Source organism: Pristis pectinata, chromosome 11, assembly GCF_009764475.1.
Source record: "Pristis pectinata isolate sPriPec2 chromosome 11, sPriPec2.1.pri, whole genome shotgun sequence".
Taxonomy (NCBI): domain Eukaryota; kingdom Metazoa; phylum Chordata; class Chondrichthyes; order Rhinopristiformes; family Pristidae; genus Pristis; species Pristis pectinata.
This window is the reverse complement of record NC_067415.1, coordinates 13,338,884-13,357,268: the sequence shown is the minus strand read 5'-3', so window position 1 is coordinate 13,357,268 and position 18,385 is coordinate 13,338,884. Positions and strand designations below refer to the sequence as shown.

Here is an 18,385-nt window from a genome sequence, read left to right as displayed (position 1 = left end):
AAGAGAGCAGAGCGCTGCATATTCAAAGGGGGCGAGACTGGAGTGGGTGAGGGGAGTGGCAGTCAAGGTGGTCAATGTCACATCAGCAACTGGAAATGAAAAAGTCAAGGGAAGGTAAAAGGAAGGGCTAGAAGGAGGAATCCAAGCGGAGGGGAGGTGTGAGAGACAGGATAAGGGGTCATCAGTGAGGGTGAGGATTCCTTGCCAAAGAAAATGACAAATTATTCATGTCCAGTTCCATTAACCCAAACCAGATCAAAAAACAACAGTTTACCTTTGTTCCTTCAATGGTCTCCAGGGGCAACTCTAAAAATTCCTCTGTTAGCCTCCGCCAGCTTACAGCTTTAGGGAGCTCTGAATGAATTGTCAGCTTTTCATGAATACTAAGAAGCAAAAACAAAAAGCATCAATAAACACATTTCACAAATTTTGTAAAATAAAGTTATATGTAAGTGAATGGAACAGCTTACCCATCAATCACGCGCATTATTTTGTTGCTGTCAACATCAAGAAACTGATGGAATCTGAAAATATAAATAAAGTGTCAAATCTAAACTTTGTGCAACAGAAAAAAAAAACTGGAATAACAATAAGTTTACCTTACCAGTGAAATACCACTTCTTATAATGTTCAGAGGTCAATAATAGAACATAGAACATTACAGCACAGTACAGGCCCTTCGGCCCACAATGTTGTGCCAACATTTTATCCTGCTCTAAGATCTATCTAACCCCTCCCTCCCACATAGCCCCCTATTTTTCTATCATTCATGTGGCTATCTAAGAGTCTCTTAAATGTCCCTAACATATCTGCCCCCACAACCTCTGCCAGCAGTGCATCCCATGCACTTACCACTCTCTGAGTAAAAAAACTTACCCCTGACATCCCCCTTATATCTTCCTCCAGTCACCCTAAAATTATGTCTCCTCACATTAGCCATTGTCACACTGGGAAAAAGTCTCTGACTGTCCACTCGATCTATGCCTCTTATCATCTAGTACACCTCTATCAAATCACCTCTCATCCTCCTTCGCTCCAAAGAGAAGAGTCCTAGCTTGCTCAACCTATCCTCATAAGACATGCTCTCCAATCCAGGCAGCATCCTGGTAAATCTCCTCTGCACCCTCTCTAAAGCTTCCACATCCTTTCTATAATGAGGCGACCAGAACTGAACACAATACTCCAAGTGTGGTCTGACCAGAGTTCTATAGAACTGCAACATCACCTCACAGCTCTTGAACTCAATACCCCGACTAATGAAGGCCAACACTCCCATACGCCTTCTTAACAATCCTATCGACCTGCGTGGCAACCTTGAGGGATCTATGGACATGGACCCCAAGATCCTTCTGTTTCTCCACACTGCTAAGAGTCCTGCCATTAACCTTGTATTCTGCCCTTGAATTTGATCTCCCGAAGTGTATCACTTCACACTTATCCAGGTTGAATTCCATCTGCCACTTCTCAGCCCAGCTCTGCATTCTATCGGTATCCTGTTGTAACCTACAGCAACCTTCTACACTATCCACAACACCATCAACCTTTGTATCATCAGGAAACTTACTAATCCACCCTTCCACATCCTCATCCAAGTCATTTATAAAAATCACAAAGAGCAGGGGTCCCGGAACAGATCCCTGCGGAACACCACTGGTCACCGACGCTCCATCTACCACCACCCTCTGTCTTCTATGGGCGAACCAGTTCTGAATCCACACAGCCAAGTTTCCCTGGAGCCCATGCCTCCTGACTTTCTGAATGAGCTTTCCATGAGGAACCTTATCAAACGCCTTACTAGAATCCATGTACACCACATCCACTGCTCTTCCTTCATCAATGTGTCTTGTCACATCCTCAAAGAATTCAATCAGGCTCGCAAGGCACGATCTGCCCCTCACAAAGCCATGCTGACTGTCCCTAATCAGCCTATGCTTCTCTAAATGCCCATAAATCCTGTATCCAAGAATCTTCTCCAGTAATTTGCCCACCACTGAAGTAAGACTCATTGGTCTGTAATTCCCAGGGTTATCCCCACTCCCTTTCTTAAACAAGGGAACAACATTTGCCACCCTCCAATCATCTGGCACTACTCCTGTGGCCAAAGGCGCAGCAATCTCTTCCCTAGCTTCCTGTAATAATCTTGGATATATCCCATCTGGCCCCGGTGACTTATCTATCCTAATGTTTTTCAGTAGTTCCAGCACATCCTCTTTCCTCACGTCGACATGCCCTATAATTTATAACTTATTTTTCTACAAGCAATATTTTTTCATTAAAGAACTTTTATCCCATTTACACATATGTGGTAACTATTCTTTGGATACAAGGTGAAGAGGTGGTCTGCTCTCAAATTCATTCAAAATTATGTTTAAAAAAAAGCAGATAGGGATGAATCGATAATAAGCTTCTCTGTTGAAAGGTCATAAACCAACACTAAATTGGTTTCTCTCCTCACAGATGCTGATTTATCATCTGAGTACTTCCAGCTTTTTCTTGTTTATTTCAGATTTTCACCATCTGCAGTATACTGACGCTGGATTAAATGTCACTGACTGTGGATTCCCACTTACTGCTTCACTTCCACAGAAAGCCACCTACGTTGTCTCACTCCCTACATTAAACAAAGCTTGCTTAAAATTGACAATTCAACAACCCTGCACTACCCTCTCACCCTCAGATCACATCATCCCCATCCAACCACCAATGCACCCCTCACTAGAACTCCCTCAACATACCACTCCCATAATCACATATCCCTTCACTCCATCCCACCAACTCAAGCCCCTCAACTCACCTCACTACCCAAGAACCCAACAGCCCCCTGCACTCCACCACCCCTCTGACGACACAACCCCCTTAGCTCCCTTCACCCCGGCACCAAACTCACACCCAGCCTTGCCCCACCATCCTCTCACACTGCAACCACCCTCAACTTCCACACCCCACCAATCTTCTCAGCTACCCTCACTCCTCTGTCCGCCTCCTCACCCTACTGCTCCTCCTCGCCCACCCCATTACCCCTTCACTCCCCCTCCCCTCTCTCTCTCCCCTCCCCTGCCCCCCCCTCCTCCCCCCTCTCCCCCTCCTCTCCCCCTCCACCCTCTCCCCCCTCCTCCCTCTCCCCCCTCCTCTCCCCCCCTTCCCCCTCTCCTCTCCCCCTCTCTCCCTCCCTCTCCCCCTCTCCCTCTCCCTCTCCCCCCTCCCTCCCCCTCTCCCCCTCCCCTCCCTCCCCCCCTCCCCCTCTCCTCTCCCCCTCCCCCCTCTCCTCTCTCCCTCCCTCTCCCCTCCCCCCTCCCCCTCCCCTCCCCCTCTCCCTCCCTCCTCCCCCTCCCCTCCCCCTCTCCCCCCTCTCCTCTCTCCCTCCCTCTCCCCTCCCCCCTCCCCCTCCCCTCCCCCTCTCCCTCCCTCCTCCCCCTCCCCTCCCCCTCTCCCCCCCCTCCCCCTCCCTCCCCCCTCCCCCTCCCCCCCCTCTCCCTCTCCCCCCCTCCCCTTCCTCCCCCCTCTCCCCCTCCTCCCTCCCCCTCCCTCCCCCTCCCCCCTCCCTCTCTCCCCCCTCCCCCCCTCCCCTCTCCCCCCCTCCCCCCTCCCTCTCTCCCCCCTCCCTCTCTCCCCCCCCCTCTCTCCCCCCCCTCCCTCTCTCCCCCCCCCTCCCTCTCTCCCCCCCTCCCCCCTCCCTCTCTCCCCCCTCTCTCCCCCCTCCCTCTCTCTCTCCCCCCCCCCCTCCATCTCTCCCCCCCCTCCCCCCCTCCCTCCCCCCCTCCCTCCCTCCCTCCCCCCCTCCCTCTCTCCCTCCCCCCCTCCCTCTCTCCCCCCCCTCCCCCCTCCCTCTCTCCCCCTCCCCCCTCCCTCTCTCCCCCCCTCCCCCCTCCCTCTCTCCCCCCTCCCCCCTCCCTCTCTCCCCCCTCCCCCTCTCCCCCTCCCCTCCCTCTCTCCCCCCCTCCCCCCTCCCTCTCTCCCCCCCTCCCTCTCTCCACCCCTCCCTCTCTCCCCCCTCCCTCTCCCCTCTCCCCCCCTCCCTCTCTCCCTCTCTCCCCTCTCCCCCTCCCTCTCTCCCTCCCTCCCTCTCTCCCCCCCCTCCCTCTCTCCCCCCCCTCCCTCTCTCCCCCTCTCCCCCCCTCCCTCTCTCCCCCCTCCTCCCTCTCCTCCTCCCTCTCCCCCTCTCCCCTCCTCCCTCTCCCCCTCCCTCTTTCCCCCCTCCCTCTATCTCCCCCCATCTCTCCCCTCTCCCTCTCTCTCGCTCCTCCTCCCTCTCTCCCCCCCCTCCCTCTCTCCCCCCTCCCTCTCTCCCCTCCCCCCTCCCTCTCTCCCCCTCTCCACCCCCTCCCTCTCCCCCCCTCCCTCTCTCCCCCCTCCCTCCCTCCCTCTCTCCCCCCCCTCCTCTCTCCCCCCCACTCTCCCCCCTCTCCCCCTCCTCTCCCTCCTCTCTTCCCCCTCACTCTCCCCCTTCCCCCCTCCCCTCCCTCTCCCCTCTCTCTCTCCCTCTCCCCCTCCCCCCCCTCTCCCCCTCCCCCCCCTCTCCCCCTCCCCCCCTCCCCCCCCTCCCCTCTCCCCCTCCCCCCCCTCTCCCCCTCCCCCCCTCCCCCCCCTCCCCTCTCCCCCTCCCCCCCCCCTCTCCCCCTCCCCCCCCTCTCCCCCTCCCCCCCCTCCCCTCTCCCCCTCCCCTCTCCCCCTCCCCCCCTCCCCTCTCCCCCTCCCCCCCCTCCCCTCTCCCTCCCTCCTCTCCCCCTCCCCCCCCTCCCCTCTCCCCCTCCCCCCCCTCCCCTCTCCCCCCTCCCCCTCCCCCCCCTCCCCTCTCCCCCCCTCCCTCCCTCCCCCCCCCCCTCTCCCCCCCCTCTCCTCCCCCCCTCCCTCCCTCCCCCCCCCTCTCCCCCCCTCCCTCCCTCCCCCCCCCTCTCCCCCCCCCTCCCCCCCCCCTCCCTCCCTCCCCCCCCCTCTCCCCCCCCCCTCCCCCCCCCCCCTCCCTCCCTCCCCCCCCCTCCCCCCCCCTCCCTCCCTCTCTCCCCCCCTCCCCCCCCTCTCTCCCCCCCCCCTCCCCCCCCTCTCCCCCCCCCTCTCCCCCCTCCCCCCCCCTCCCCCTCCCCCCTCTCTCCCCCCCCCGTCCCCCCCCCCTCTCTCTCCCCCCCTCTCTCTCCCCCCCCTCCCCCCCCTCTCTCCCCCCCCCTCTCCCCCCCCTCTCCCCCCCCTCTCCCCCCCTCCCCCCCCCTCTCTCCCCCCCCTCTCTCCCCCCCCCTCTCCCCCCCTCCCCCCCCCTCTCTCCCCCCCTCCCCCCCCCCCCCCCCCCCTCCCCCCCCCCCCCTCTCCCCCCCTCCCCCCCCCTCTCTCCCCCCCTCCCCCCCCCCCTCTCCCCCCCCCTCCCCCCCCCCCCTCTCCCCCCCTCTCTCCCCCCCCTCTCCCCCCCTCCCCCCCCCTCTCTCCCCCCCCTCTCTCCCCCCCCCCTCTCTCCTCCTCTCACCCTCACCCCCCCACTCTCTCCGCCCCTCTCTCTCACCCCCGACTCTCTCCGCCCCTCTCTCTCCCCCCCCCTCCCTCCCCCCCCCCTCCCTTACCTGACATTAGACCAGGCGTACTGCAGTGCGATCTGGAACTCGGGATTCTCTTCCGGCAGCCCAGTGACCTGCCGGATCAGACTCTTCAAATCCTTTTCGAACTTGTTCCAATGCGCCATGTCTGCAAACAAAACCAACCGCCCCTGAAACCCCCAGTTGTCAAAACTCTGCCCGGAGGTGTCCCGAGCAGACGGAAGTGCCAATGTGTGCAGCCGGAAGTACTAAACTCCGCGCCGCAGCGGCAAGGCCGCGCCGGGTGAGAGCCGTCGTCATGGAAACACATCGCCCCTCTTGCGGTAGCTGAGTCCTCTTTGGGTGGGCTCCGGTGTATCTGATGCCCCGTTTCCCAGTTTTTTTGTTGAAAAAATGAGCAATTTTGCCCAGCTCTTCACAGTTCGCAACCCCCGGTTTTTGCATTTCTATGGTGCCTGTCACGTCCCTTGGAGGATGTCCCGAAACGCTTCAAAGTAAGACTATGTGAGGTGTGTAAGTTTGCTTTCGGGGTGGGAGCACTGCAGCCGGCTTGCAAGCTCCCACGAACAGCAAAGTGCTTACAAGCATAATGACAGCATTTATTTCCCATCACTAATTTCCTTCAAGAAGATCATGGTGAGCCACCTTTTCGAACTGCTGCCACGCTGCTGCTGACGGTATGATCACAATGCTGTTGTTGCAGGATTTAGGCACGGCAACGATGAAAGGATTGATATATAATACAAAGGTATTTCAGGATGGCAAGTGACTTGGCAGCAAAGCTGCAGGTGCTGGTGGTCCCATGTGCCTGTTGCCTTTGTCCTTCTTGGTGGTGGAGAATGCAGGTTTGTGGGTGCTGTTATGTTTGTTCTTCATCACGAGACAAACTTGGCGTGGGTTTAACATCGGAACATTAATTAAAACAACAGACTTACTCCACCAGGCTGGCTGGCTTTTCCCGCTCTTTCCAGCCATTTCCTGTCCCCCCATGTGACCCCTTGCATTGCCTGCTGGGAACTGTAGTCCTTTATTATAACTGTGTAATAACACATCTTCCCCCTTTAAAGAAAAAAACCAACACAATACTTTGTCCTTATAAACCTGCCAAGAATGCTTGTCCACTCAGCAGCTTTCAATCAGTCCTTGAGGTGGTTTTATGGTCCTTTTTGGTCTGATACTTGTTTCCGCAGGTGTGGTGTAAGTGGTTCTGCTTGCTGCTTTGGTCTGTAGGTAAGGCATATTTCACACAAAGCAGATGTCTTGGTTCATTCTTGGCCAATACATCACTTCACGTGCTCTACGTTTACATTTTTCCTCCCCAAGATGCCCTTCGTGTATCTTCTGGAGCATCTCCTTGCGTAGTGACACTGGAATCACAAACCTGTTCCCTTTGAAAACCATATCTTTCACTACTGACAGTTCAGCTCTGCATGTCCAATAATCCCGAATACACATTGGACAGCCATCCTTTGCTGCCGGCCATCCTTTCCATATCATATCCTTGAGTACTTTCATTGTTTCATCTGCCTCTGCTGCTTTCTTAATCTGCTCTGTTCTTTCTTTTTCAATCTTTTTATTAATTTTCAAATTAATACAGATTAATATATATAACCGGTAATTATACACGTAATACAAAGAGACCAGGAGGATAATCCTGACATATATAGTCATAAAGAATAAAAAATATATTCTAGGCCCCACGGTTTCTTGGTAAACGAATATATTACAAAAAAAATCAACAGGAGAAAGAAAAAGATTTATTATATAAAAAAACCCAAATCGAAAAAAAAATTGTAAGTAATAAAATGAAACAAACTAAAAAAAAATTTCAAAAGAAAAAAAACTGGATCGATATTTCTCAGTGAACAAAGAGCATTATTATGTCGTCAACTCCACTCCTCTAAATTCAAAGATTATTGAAAAGAGATCTATATCATATGAAAATATTGAATAAATGGACTCCAAACTTCCTCAAATTTAAGCAAAGAATCAACAGTGCCACTCCTAATTTTTTCTAAGTTTAAACATGATATAGTTTGAGAAAACCATTGAAAAGTGGTGGGAGGTATTGGATCCTTCCATTTAAACAAAATGGATCGCTTGGTCATTCATGTAACAAAGGCAATCATACGACAAGCAGCAGCAGATAGGTGGCCAGATTCCATCATTGGTCAGCCAAAAATTGCAGTGATTGGGTGAGGTTGTAAATCAATATTCAATACAGTTGAAATAATGTTAAAAATGTCCTTCCAATATTTTTCCATAAGAGGACAGGACCAAAACATTTGTGTCAGGGAAGCCACCTCCGAATTACATCTATCACATATAGGATTTATATGGTGATAAAAACGGGCTAACTTGTCCGTCGACATATGAGTCCTTTGAACCACCTTAAATTGTATCAAAGAGTGTCTGGCACACGTTGAAGATGTATTAACTAATTGAAGAATTTTCTTCCATGTCTCTGTGGGTAAGAGTATCTGGAGATCTCTCCCATTCATTCTTAATTTTATCAAGTGTCTCTGGACATATTTACATAATTAGATCATAAATTATTGCTATCAAGCCCTTCTGATAGGGATTAAAGCCTAAAATTTTTTCCGTAATTTCAATTTTATATGGAGTCGGAAAAGAAGGCATAGTAACTTTTAAAAAATTTCTAATCTGTAAGTATCGAAAAAAGTGTGATTTAGGCAAATTGTATTTATTAGACAATTGTTCAAAAGATAAAAAACAGTTATCAATGAATAGATCATGAAAACATGTTATTCCCTTCATTTTCCATAAAGAAAAAGCTAAGTTGATTCTGGATGGTTGAAAGAAAAAATTAGATTGAATGGGGCTTGATAAATTAAATTTATTCAATCGAAAGAATTTACGGAATTGAAACCATATTCATATTGTATGTTTAACTATTGGGTTAGTCATATGTTTACTCAATTTAGTAAGTGCAAAAGGGAATGAGGCTCCTAAAATAGAAAGTAATGAAAATCCTTGCACTGATTCATACATTGAATTACATCTAAATTTTGGGCCCAAAAAATTAAATATCTGATATTAATTGCCCAGTAATATAATCTAAGGTTAGGCAAAGCCATGCCACCATCCTTTTTTAATTTTTGTAAATATTTCTTACTTAATCTTGGGTTTTTATTCTGCCATATATATGAAGAATTTTAGAATCAATAGTGTCAAAAAAAGATTTCGGGATGAAAGTTGAAATCGCCTGAAATAGATATAGAAATTTTGGTAAAATATTCATCTTAACCGCATTAATTCGGCCTATCAATGATAGAGATAATGGGGATCATTTCGTAAATAATTGTTTGACGTGATTAATTAAAAGTAACAAGTTAACTTTAAGCAGGTCCTTATGCTTCTTGGTAATTTTAACACCCAAATACGTAAAATGGTCTGTTACTAATCTAAATGGTAATTGCCTATAAATTGGGGTTTGCATATTTAATGGAAAGAGTTCACTCTTATTAAGATTTAATCTATAACCAGAAAAAACACTAAACTGAGCAAGCAGTGATAATACTGCAGGGATGGATTCCTCCGGGCTAGAAATATAAAGTAACAAGTCATCTGCATATAGAGATACCTTATGAATCCCCTGTCCACGAGTGATACCAAATATATTAAAAGAATCCCAAAGGGCAATTGCCAAGGGTTCCAAAGCAATATCAAATAATATAGGACTTAGAGGGCAACCCTGTCTAGAACCTCGAAAAAACCTGAACAGAGGGGATCTCTGATTGTTAGTATTGAAGCCATAGGTGTATGATAAATCAATTTGATCGCAGATATAAAATTGGGACTAAAATTAAATTTCTCAAGTGTATTAAATAAATATTCCCATTCGACTCTATCAAACGCCTTTTCAGCATCTAATGAAATAACACATTCTGGAATTTTAGATCACGGGTATATCTAATATTCATTAACCTCCTAATGTTAAAATGCAAATAATGATTCTGGATAAATCCTGTCTGGTCATCAGAGATAATTTGTGGAAGGACCTTTTCGAATCTAGAAGCCAATATTTTGGAAAATATTTTGGAGTCCACATTTAATAAAGAAATAGGTCTATAAGATGCACATTCAGTGGGATCTTTATCCTTTTTAAGAATTAAAGAGATAGTAGCTTCATAAAAGGATTGTGGTAGTTTACCCACTGATAGGGCATCTTTAAAAATTTTTCCTAACCAGGGAGAAAGAAGATCAGAAAAAGATTTTAAAAATTCGACTGTATACCCATCAGGGCCAGGTGTTTTACCCGAATTCATTGAAAAAATTGCCTTCTTTATCTCTCCCTCCGAAATGGGTGCATCTAATATTGAACATTCATTACATGATAATTTCGGAGTCTTCAGGTCCCTTAAAAATTCATGCATTAATGTAGAATCCTCAGGGAATTCTGATTGGTATCAAGAAGTATAAAATTCTTGAAAAGATTTATTAATTTGTTCATGGTCCACCGTATAGTTACCATCTGGTTTATGAATTTTAATAAATGACGTTTAGTTGAAGCAGCTTTCAATTGATTGGCAAGCAATCTTACCAGATTTGTCACCATGTACATAAAACTGACTTCTGGTTTTAAGTAATTGATTTTCGATTGGAGATGTTAATAGTAAACTATGTTGTAATTGAAGTTCTGTTTTCTTTTTATAAAGCTCCAAATTAGGAGCATCAGAATGTTTTTTATCGATTTCTTTAATCTTATCAGCCAATTTACGTATTTCATTATTAGTTCATTTTTTCAATCCAGCAGAATATGAAATAATTTGACCGCAGATATATGCTTTAAAAGTATCCCATATTATCCCACTGGAGATTTCTTCAGTAAAATTAGTTAAAAAGAAAAATGAAATCTGTTCTTTAATAAATTGAAGTAAGTCTAAATCTTGCAATAGAGAAGGATTGAATCGCCATTGTCTGACATCTGCTAATTTAATTGATAATTTCAACGGTGCATGATCAGAAATGGCAATTGCATCATATTTACAGTCAATAATAAATGGAGCTAATCTAGCATCGGTAAAAAAAATCAATCCTCAAGTAATTATGATAAACACGAGAAAAAAATGAAAATTCTTTATCATGTGGGTGTAAAAATCTCCAAACATCTAAAATTCCGGAATCGACTAAAAAGGAGTTAATAAAGACAGCGGATTTGTTTGGAAGTGTAGGATTCGACACAGATCTATCCATCAGAGGGTTTAAACAACAGTTGAAATGTCCACACATAATCAAAGTATATTCGTTTAAATTAGGAAAAGATGCAAATAAATGTTTAAAAAATTCAGGATGATCAACATTAGGTGCATAGACATTAACCATAACAACTTTTTTATTATGAAGTAAGCCAGTAATTAATAAAAATCTACCATTTGGGTCTGAAATTATCTCATGGTGTACAAATGAAACTGAGGAGTCTATAAAAATAGAGACTCCTTTCACCTTTGCTTGTGAATTAGAACAGAACCGTTGACCCCTCCAAAATCTAAAAAAGCGTTGATTATCCTCTCTCCTCACATGAGTCTCCTGGACAAAAATAATCTGAGCATTCAGTCTATGAAAAACTTTAAAGACCTTATTGCGCTTAATTGGATTATTTAAACCGTTCGTATTCCAGGAAACAAAATTAATCATCTTATCCAATTTAATAGACTAAAAACATATGGTATGTAAAGGGTTAACCTTACTGTACAGGAGGCTCACGATGAGAATTCAGACATATTTGTAGTTCATCAGTCCAGAGGAAAAAAACTAACCTAAAAGCAACCCCAACCCCCACCCACAAAAGCCCGAAAACTGGCCAATAGGCAGCCAGACAGCTATCTACTAATTTGAATACCCCCAACTCCATTGGTGGCAAATCTCCAAAACTGAAAAGAATGTAAACCACCTTTTGTAGTCAAAACAAAGTATCGAAAAAGCCCAAAACAAATTTACTGAACTATAAGCAAACTCGTTAGAAAATTTAAACAAAAGCAAAGGATATTAACAGTCAACATTTAAAAAATACAGTTTTATAATTATTTCAAAGAAAAAAGCAATCAATCACTTTGTCAAGTTCTTGATTATTATTAAAACAGAGCATTAAAAAATTATCAGACTGAAAGAGATAATAGAAAAAGGAAAAGAAGAATCATTAAGTATGATAGGTGTCCATGTTATCCAGAACCAAGGAGGAGAACGTTAACAAAAGAGAGAAAAATATCTCCAAAATTAGGAAGAGTCAAATCTGAAAGTTAATTATTACTTAATAGATCAGGTAAGTATTAAATCAAGGAAAAACCCATTTCTTAACCCTCTAAAATTTAAGGCTAGTCCATGAGAAAATCTTCGGCATCCTTGACAGAGTTAAACCATTTACGAGATTTATCGGGTAATGTAATTCTCAGCCGTGCTGGAAATAATAATGCTGGATGGTAATTGCTTTGATAGAGACGCAGCATAACTGGTTTGTAACTCAGTCTCTTTTTCATAACTTCTGGGGTATAATCTTCAACCAAACGAAACTTCCACTGTTTGTATTGAATCATTCCACCACGACGAGCAATTCGTATCAAATGTTCTTTCATACTTACGTAGTGAAATCTCAATATTACTGCCCGTGGTTTTTGCTCTGACGAAGGCTTTTGTCTTATTGCTCGATGAGCACGATCCAGAATAGGCTGAGGAGAAAACACTTCAGAGCCAAACACATCGACCAGAAGTTTAGAAAAGAATTCAATGGGGTTGCCAGTTTCAGCATTTTCAGGAAATCCGATGATTCTTACATTCCGTCTCCGACTGCAACTCTCTAGATCAATAATCCTCTGTTTTTGCTGTTCCAGTTTCTGTGTGGTCGTAATCAAATCTTTTTCAAGTGAGTTCAGTCTGGAATCTCTCTTCTTACCAGCTTGATCCAGCACGTCCTTGCGGGTAGGTTTGCTAGTGCTGCTCCAGGGGGTTTAAACTAGATTTGCAGGGGGAGGGGAACCGGAGTGTTAGCGCAGATAGTGAGGTGGAGGAAGATAATGGACATGCGAGGACTGCAGGTATAGACAGAAACAAAAGGTTTGTACGTGATGGAAGTGTTCTAAGGTGCATCTATTTCAATGCAAGGAGTATTGTAGGTAAGGCAGATGAGTTTAGGGCGTGGATTGGCACATGGGATTACGACATTATTGCTATTAGTGAGACCTGGTTGCAGGAGGGGAAGGACTGGCAGCTTAATGTTGCAGGATTCCGTTGTTTCAGACGTGATAGAGGGGGAGGGATGAAAGAGGGAGGAGTGGCATTACTAGTCAGGGAAAATATCACAGCTGTGCGTAGACAGGACAGCCCGGAGGGCTTGTCTGCAGAGGCCGTATGGGTGGAGCTGAGGAACAGGAAAGGTGTGGCCACACTAATAGGGTTGTATTATAGACCGCCCAATAGAGAGAATTGGAGGAACAAATCTGTGGTCAGATAGCAGACCGATGCAAGAAACAGAAAGTTGTAATAGTAGGGCATGTTAACTTTCCACATATTGACTGGGACTCCCACACTGTGAAAGGGCTGAATGGCTTAGAATTTGTCAAATGTGTTCAGGAAAGTTTTCTAAATCAATATATAGAGGTACCAATGAGAGAGAGTGCAATACTTGATCTCTTATTAGGGAACCAGACAGGTCAGGTGACAGAAGTATGCGTAGGTGAGCATTTTGGGTCCAGTGACCAAAATCTCATTAGTTTCAAGTTAATTATGGATAAGGACAGGTCTGGTCCTCGGGTTGAGGTTCTAAATTGGAGAAAGGCCAATTTTGTGGAAATGAGAAAGGATCTAGGAAAAGTGGATTGGGATAAGTTGTTTTCTGGCAAGGATGTGTTCAGTAAGTGGAAGGCCTTCAAAAGCGAAGTTTTGAGAGTGCAGAGTTTGCGTATTCCTGCCAGGATTAAAGGCAAAGTTAACAAGCATAGGGAACCTTGGATTTCAAAAGATATTGGTGCTATGGTTAAGAAAAAGAGAGAGGTGTATAGCAGGTATAGGCAACTAGGAACAAATGAGGAACTTGAAGAGTATAGAAAATGTAAGAAAATACTTAAAAAGGAAATCAGGAGGGCAAAAAGGTGACATGAGGCTGCTTTGGAACATAATGTAAAGGTAAACCCAAAGGGTTTCTACAAGTATATGAAGAGTAAAAGGATAGTAAGGGACAAAATTGGTCCCCTAGAAGATCAGAGTGGACGTCTATGTGTGGAGCCTCAGGAGATGGGGGAGGTCTTAAACAGTTTTTTTGCATCAGTATTTACTCAGGAAACGGGCATAGAGGATATGGTAGGAAGGGGGACAGGCAGTAGGGTCATGGAACATATAGAGATTAAAGAGGAGAAGGTGCTTGCTGTTTTACAGTGAACAAAGGTAGATAAATCCCCTGGGCCTGACAAGATATTTCCTCGGACCTTGAGAGAGACTGGTGTAGAAATTGCAGGGGCCCTGGCAGATATATTTAAAATGTCCTTAGACATGGGTGCGGTGCCGGAGGACTGGAGGGTAGCTCATATTGTTCCGTTGTTTAAAAAAGGCTCTAAAAGTAAGCCAGGTAATTACAGGCCCGTGAGCCTGACATCAGTAGTAGGTAAATTATTGGAAGGTGTTCTGAGAGATTGGATATACAAGTATTTGGACAGCCAAGGGTTGACTAAGGATAGTCAGCATGGCTTTGTGCGTGGTAGATCGTGTTTAACGAATCTTGTAGAGTTTTTTGAGGAGGTTACCGAGAAAGTAGATGAAGGAAAGGCAGTGGGTGTTGTCTACATGGACTTTAGCAAGGCCTTTGACAAGGTACCACATGGGAGGTTAGTTCATAAGGTTCAGTCACTAGGTATCCATGGAAAGGTTGTAAACTGGATTTGAAATTGGCTGTGTGGGAGAAGACAGAGAGTGGTAGTGGATGATTGTTTCTCAGACTGGAGGCCGGTGACTAGTGGTGTGCCTCAGGGATCTGTGCTGGGGCCATTGTTGTTTGTTGTCTATATCAATGATCTAGATGATAATGTGGTAAATTGGATCAGCAAGTTTGCTGTTGACACTAAGATTGGAGGCGTAGTGGACAGCGAGGAAGGATTTCAAAGCTTGCAGAGGGATCTGAACCAACTGGAAGAATGGGCCAGAAAATGGCAGATGGAATTTAATGCAGACAAGTGTGAGGTGTTGCATTTTGGAAGGACAAATCAAGGTAGGACATACACAGTAAATGGTAGGGTGCGGAGGAACAAAGGGATCTGGGAGTTCAGATACATAATTCCCTGAAAGTGGCGTCACAGGTAGGCAGGGTTGTAAAGAAGGCTTTTGGCATCCTGGCATTCATAAATCAAAGTATTGAGTATAGGAGTTGGGATGTTATGGTAAGGTTGTATAAGTCACTGGTGTGGCCAAATTTGGAGTATTGTGTGCAGTTCTGGTCACCTAACTATAGGAAGGATATCAGTAAGATTGAAAGAGTGCAGAGGAGATTTACTAGAATGTTGCCGGGTCTTCAGGAGTTGAGTTACAGGGAAAGATTGAACAGGTTAGGACTTTATTCCTTGGAGCGTAGAAGAATGAGGGGAGATTTGATAGAGGTTTACAAAATTATGAGGGGCATAGACAGAGTTAATGCGAGTAGGCTCTTTCCACCTAGATTAGGAGAGAGAAGTACGAGAGAACATGGCTTTATGGTGAAAGGGGAAAGGTTTAGGGGGAACATTAGGGGGAACTTCTTCACTCAGAGAGTGGTGGGAGTGTGGAACGGGCTGCCATCTGATGTAGTAAATGTGGGCTCACTCTTAAGCTTTAAGAATAAATTGGATAGATACATGGACGGGAGAGGTCTGGAGGGTTATGGACTGGGTGCAAGGAAGTGGGACTAGCTGAATAATGGTTCGGCACAGACTAGAAGGGTCGAATGGCCTGTTTTCTGTGCTGTATTGTTCTATGGTACATCAATTAATTGCTGCTGTTTAGTGTTTTCCTGAATGAGTGTGTTTTGTCTATCTTCCATATCCTTTAAACGTGTTTCCAAATCGGCAAATATTCGATCAAGCTTTTTATCCAGTTTAGAAGTAGCTTCCAAAGTAGGTTGAGGATCTCCATTGTTCTTGCCATTAGCTCCAGCTTTGGATCTGGTATTCATTTCGACAGTTAAAAATCAAAATTAATCTTGTAACAGTATTATAAAAGTCTTATTAAAGGGTGTTACATGAAAGTTAGATGGACCAGAGCCAATATATGTCTCACTCCATGCTGCGCCACCAATAGACTCCCAATCTGCTCTGTTCTATCCGGAGATGCTGGAAGAGAGGTGACTATCATGTCAACGTAGGCCTGTACATCTGCATTAACCTGTTGGTCACTTTTTTCTGTCTTGTCGACTGCTCAAGACAGAGCATCAACAGCAAACATATATTTTCCCGGTGTGTAGATCATCTTCACGTCATATTTCTACAGCCTTATCAACATACGCTGTATCCTCATGGGAAAGCCATTCAGTGGTTAGGACATAATTGAGGCCAATGGTTTATGGTCTGTCTCCACTTCAATAGATTGCCCATAGATGTACTGATGGAATCTTTCACATGCATATGTACTGGCGAGAAGCTCTTTCTCTATTTGTGCATAGTTGGCTTCTGCACTTGTTAAAGCCCTTGATGCATAGGCCACAGGTTGCCATGTGCCATCATGCTGCTGCAGTAGTCTGATCCAAGGCCGTGCTGGGATGCATCAGCTGATATCCTGATACACTTTTCCGTATCATAAAACCTCAGCACGGGCTCTTTAGTTAGGACCCTTTTCAATGCCTGGAAACACTCTTCTTGCTCATGAGACCAAATCCATTCATTTTGTTGCTCAAGGAGTGACCTAAGTGGTGCTGACACTGTTGACAGTTGAGTGATGAACTTAGCCAGTAAGTCACCATCCCTAAGAAACGTCGCACCTCCTCTTTGTTTTGAGGCCTCTCCGTGTTTTTAATGGCTGACGTCCTTCTTGGGTCAGGCTTCACTCCCTCTTCAGATATGACATCTCCTATGAAGGTCAGTGTCTTCACACCAAACTCACATTTCTCTTTATTTAATTCAAATTGACATTCCTTGTCACGTCAAGCACTTGTCTCAGTCGAGTATCGTGTTCCTCCTTGGTGGACCCCCAGATGATGATGTCATCCATCATGGTCTCGACACCAGATATGCCCTCGAAAATCATATGGATGGTTTTATGGTAGACTTCTGGTGCAGACAGGATCCCATATGGCAACCGTCTCAAACTTGCCTCATCAAGCTTCATTTGCCAAAATCCAGATGATGCGTCGAGCTTGCTAAACCATTTGGCATCTGAAAACCGGGACATGATCTCCTCCCGTGTTGGCAATTTAAAATGCTCTCTCTTGATGGCTTTATTGAGATCTCTTGGGTCTAGACATATTTGCAATCCTCCATTTTTCTTTTGCACAATGACCAGTGAACTCACCCAATCTGTTGGTTCTTCAACTTTCTGTATGACATTCATTCGTTCCATGCGTGCTAGTTCTTGTTTAAGTTTATCTCTGCATACTCTTTCACGAGTGTTGTGTGGTCACCTTTGGTATGTGAAGCTACTATGAAAACTCTTTTCACTAGGTTGAGCTTTTCACATGCATCACACCTAATATTGGCTGTACTCTCTTTTCTACAATCAGTAGCTGTGATTTTAAGTGCTGCCCTTTGTGCTTAAAGGTCACCATACAGCCCCCTTTTACTGGAATTTTCTCTCCAGTGTAGCCTGTCACTTTTAACTTCACAGGGTAAATCTTACTCTTTACTGTGAGATTCTTATAATCATCCATGGATAACAGATTCACCTGAGCTCCAGTGTCAAGCTTGAATGGAATTACTGTCTCATTCACAGTTACTGGAACAATCCACTCTGTTTTACCAGCAGCCACAGTCTGTACAGAATCCACAAAGAATTCCTCCATTTTTTCATCAACTGTGTGCACCTTTCTCTTGTTAGCCCCAGCTTTACAGCACCTTGCAAAGTGATTCTTCTTCCCACAGCTATTGCAGGACTTCCCGTAAGCAGGGCACATCTTTGGAAGGTGTTTACCTCCACATCTACTGCATTCGCTGTTTGGGCCTTCCTCTTTGATTTGCTGTTGCTTTCGGAAACACCTTGGGAGCTGCTTCTCTGTTTTCACAGCATGTACTGTTGTGTCTGCTCTGTACAGCTCCTTAGCTTGTGCTCGTGTGGTTTCTGCTGACCTACACATACTCACCGCCTTATCCAGGGTCAAATCTTTTTCAAGCAACAGTCTTTCTCTGAGTCCATTATCCAGAATTCCACAAACTATTCTGTCTTTAACCAGTGAGTTTCTCAAATCTCCAAATTCACAAGACTTACTCAGTGTGTGATGCTCAGCTAAGTATTGGTTGAAGCTAACACCTTGTTTCTGGTCACGGGGAAAGAACTTATATCTCTCAAATGTGATGTTTTTACTTGGGATGAAATACTCCTCAAATTTTTCCATCAAGGTGCCCAACTCAAAAGCTGTCTCATCAATTTGAAAGCTGTTATAGATGTCCAAAGCATCTTCGCCAATCACGTGCAGAAAAATATGACGCTTTCAATTTTTCATCGTTCCTTCCCACTCCACTAGCATCTAAATATATGTTGAATCGCTGTTTGAAGCGTTTCCAATTATCGGCTAGATTGTAAACTGCATAGGCTTGGGAGGACTTAGCTTATCCATAATGGGAACTCTTGGCCTCTCACCTGAATCTCTCTTGGCAAATCCACTGACTGCTGAACTTCAGGAACAATGTGCTCCATCGCCACGCCGGCCGGCTTTTTCTCCGTCTTTTTACAGCTTTTCTTTC

General features: G+C 45.6%; 1 protein-coding gene across 3 annotated transcripts in view; it reads right to left on the bottom strand.

Moving 5' to 3' along the window:
• tubgcp5 (tubulin, gamma complex associated protein 5) overlaps window positions 1–5,921 on the bottom strand; it is a 53,934-nt gene extending 48,013 nt beyond the window's left edge. For all 3 annotated transcript variants that reach the window (XR_007957178.1, XR_007957179.1, XM_052026595.1), the window contains exons 1-3: window positions 5,547–5,921; window positions 471–524; window positions 275–383 (exon numbers count right to left, since the gene is read on the bottom strand). Coding sequence is in view for 1 of the 3 variants with exons in the window: in XM_052026595.1 (XP_051882555.1) it covers window positions 275–383; window positions 471–524; window positions 5,547–5,665 (282 nt within the window). In the remaining 2 variants the exon portion in view is untranslated. The remainder of the gene's footprint in view (window positions 1–274; window positions 384–470; window positions 525–5,546) is intronic.
• Window positions 5,922–18,385: the final 12,464 nt, after the last annotated feature.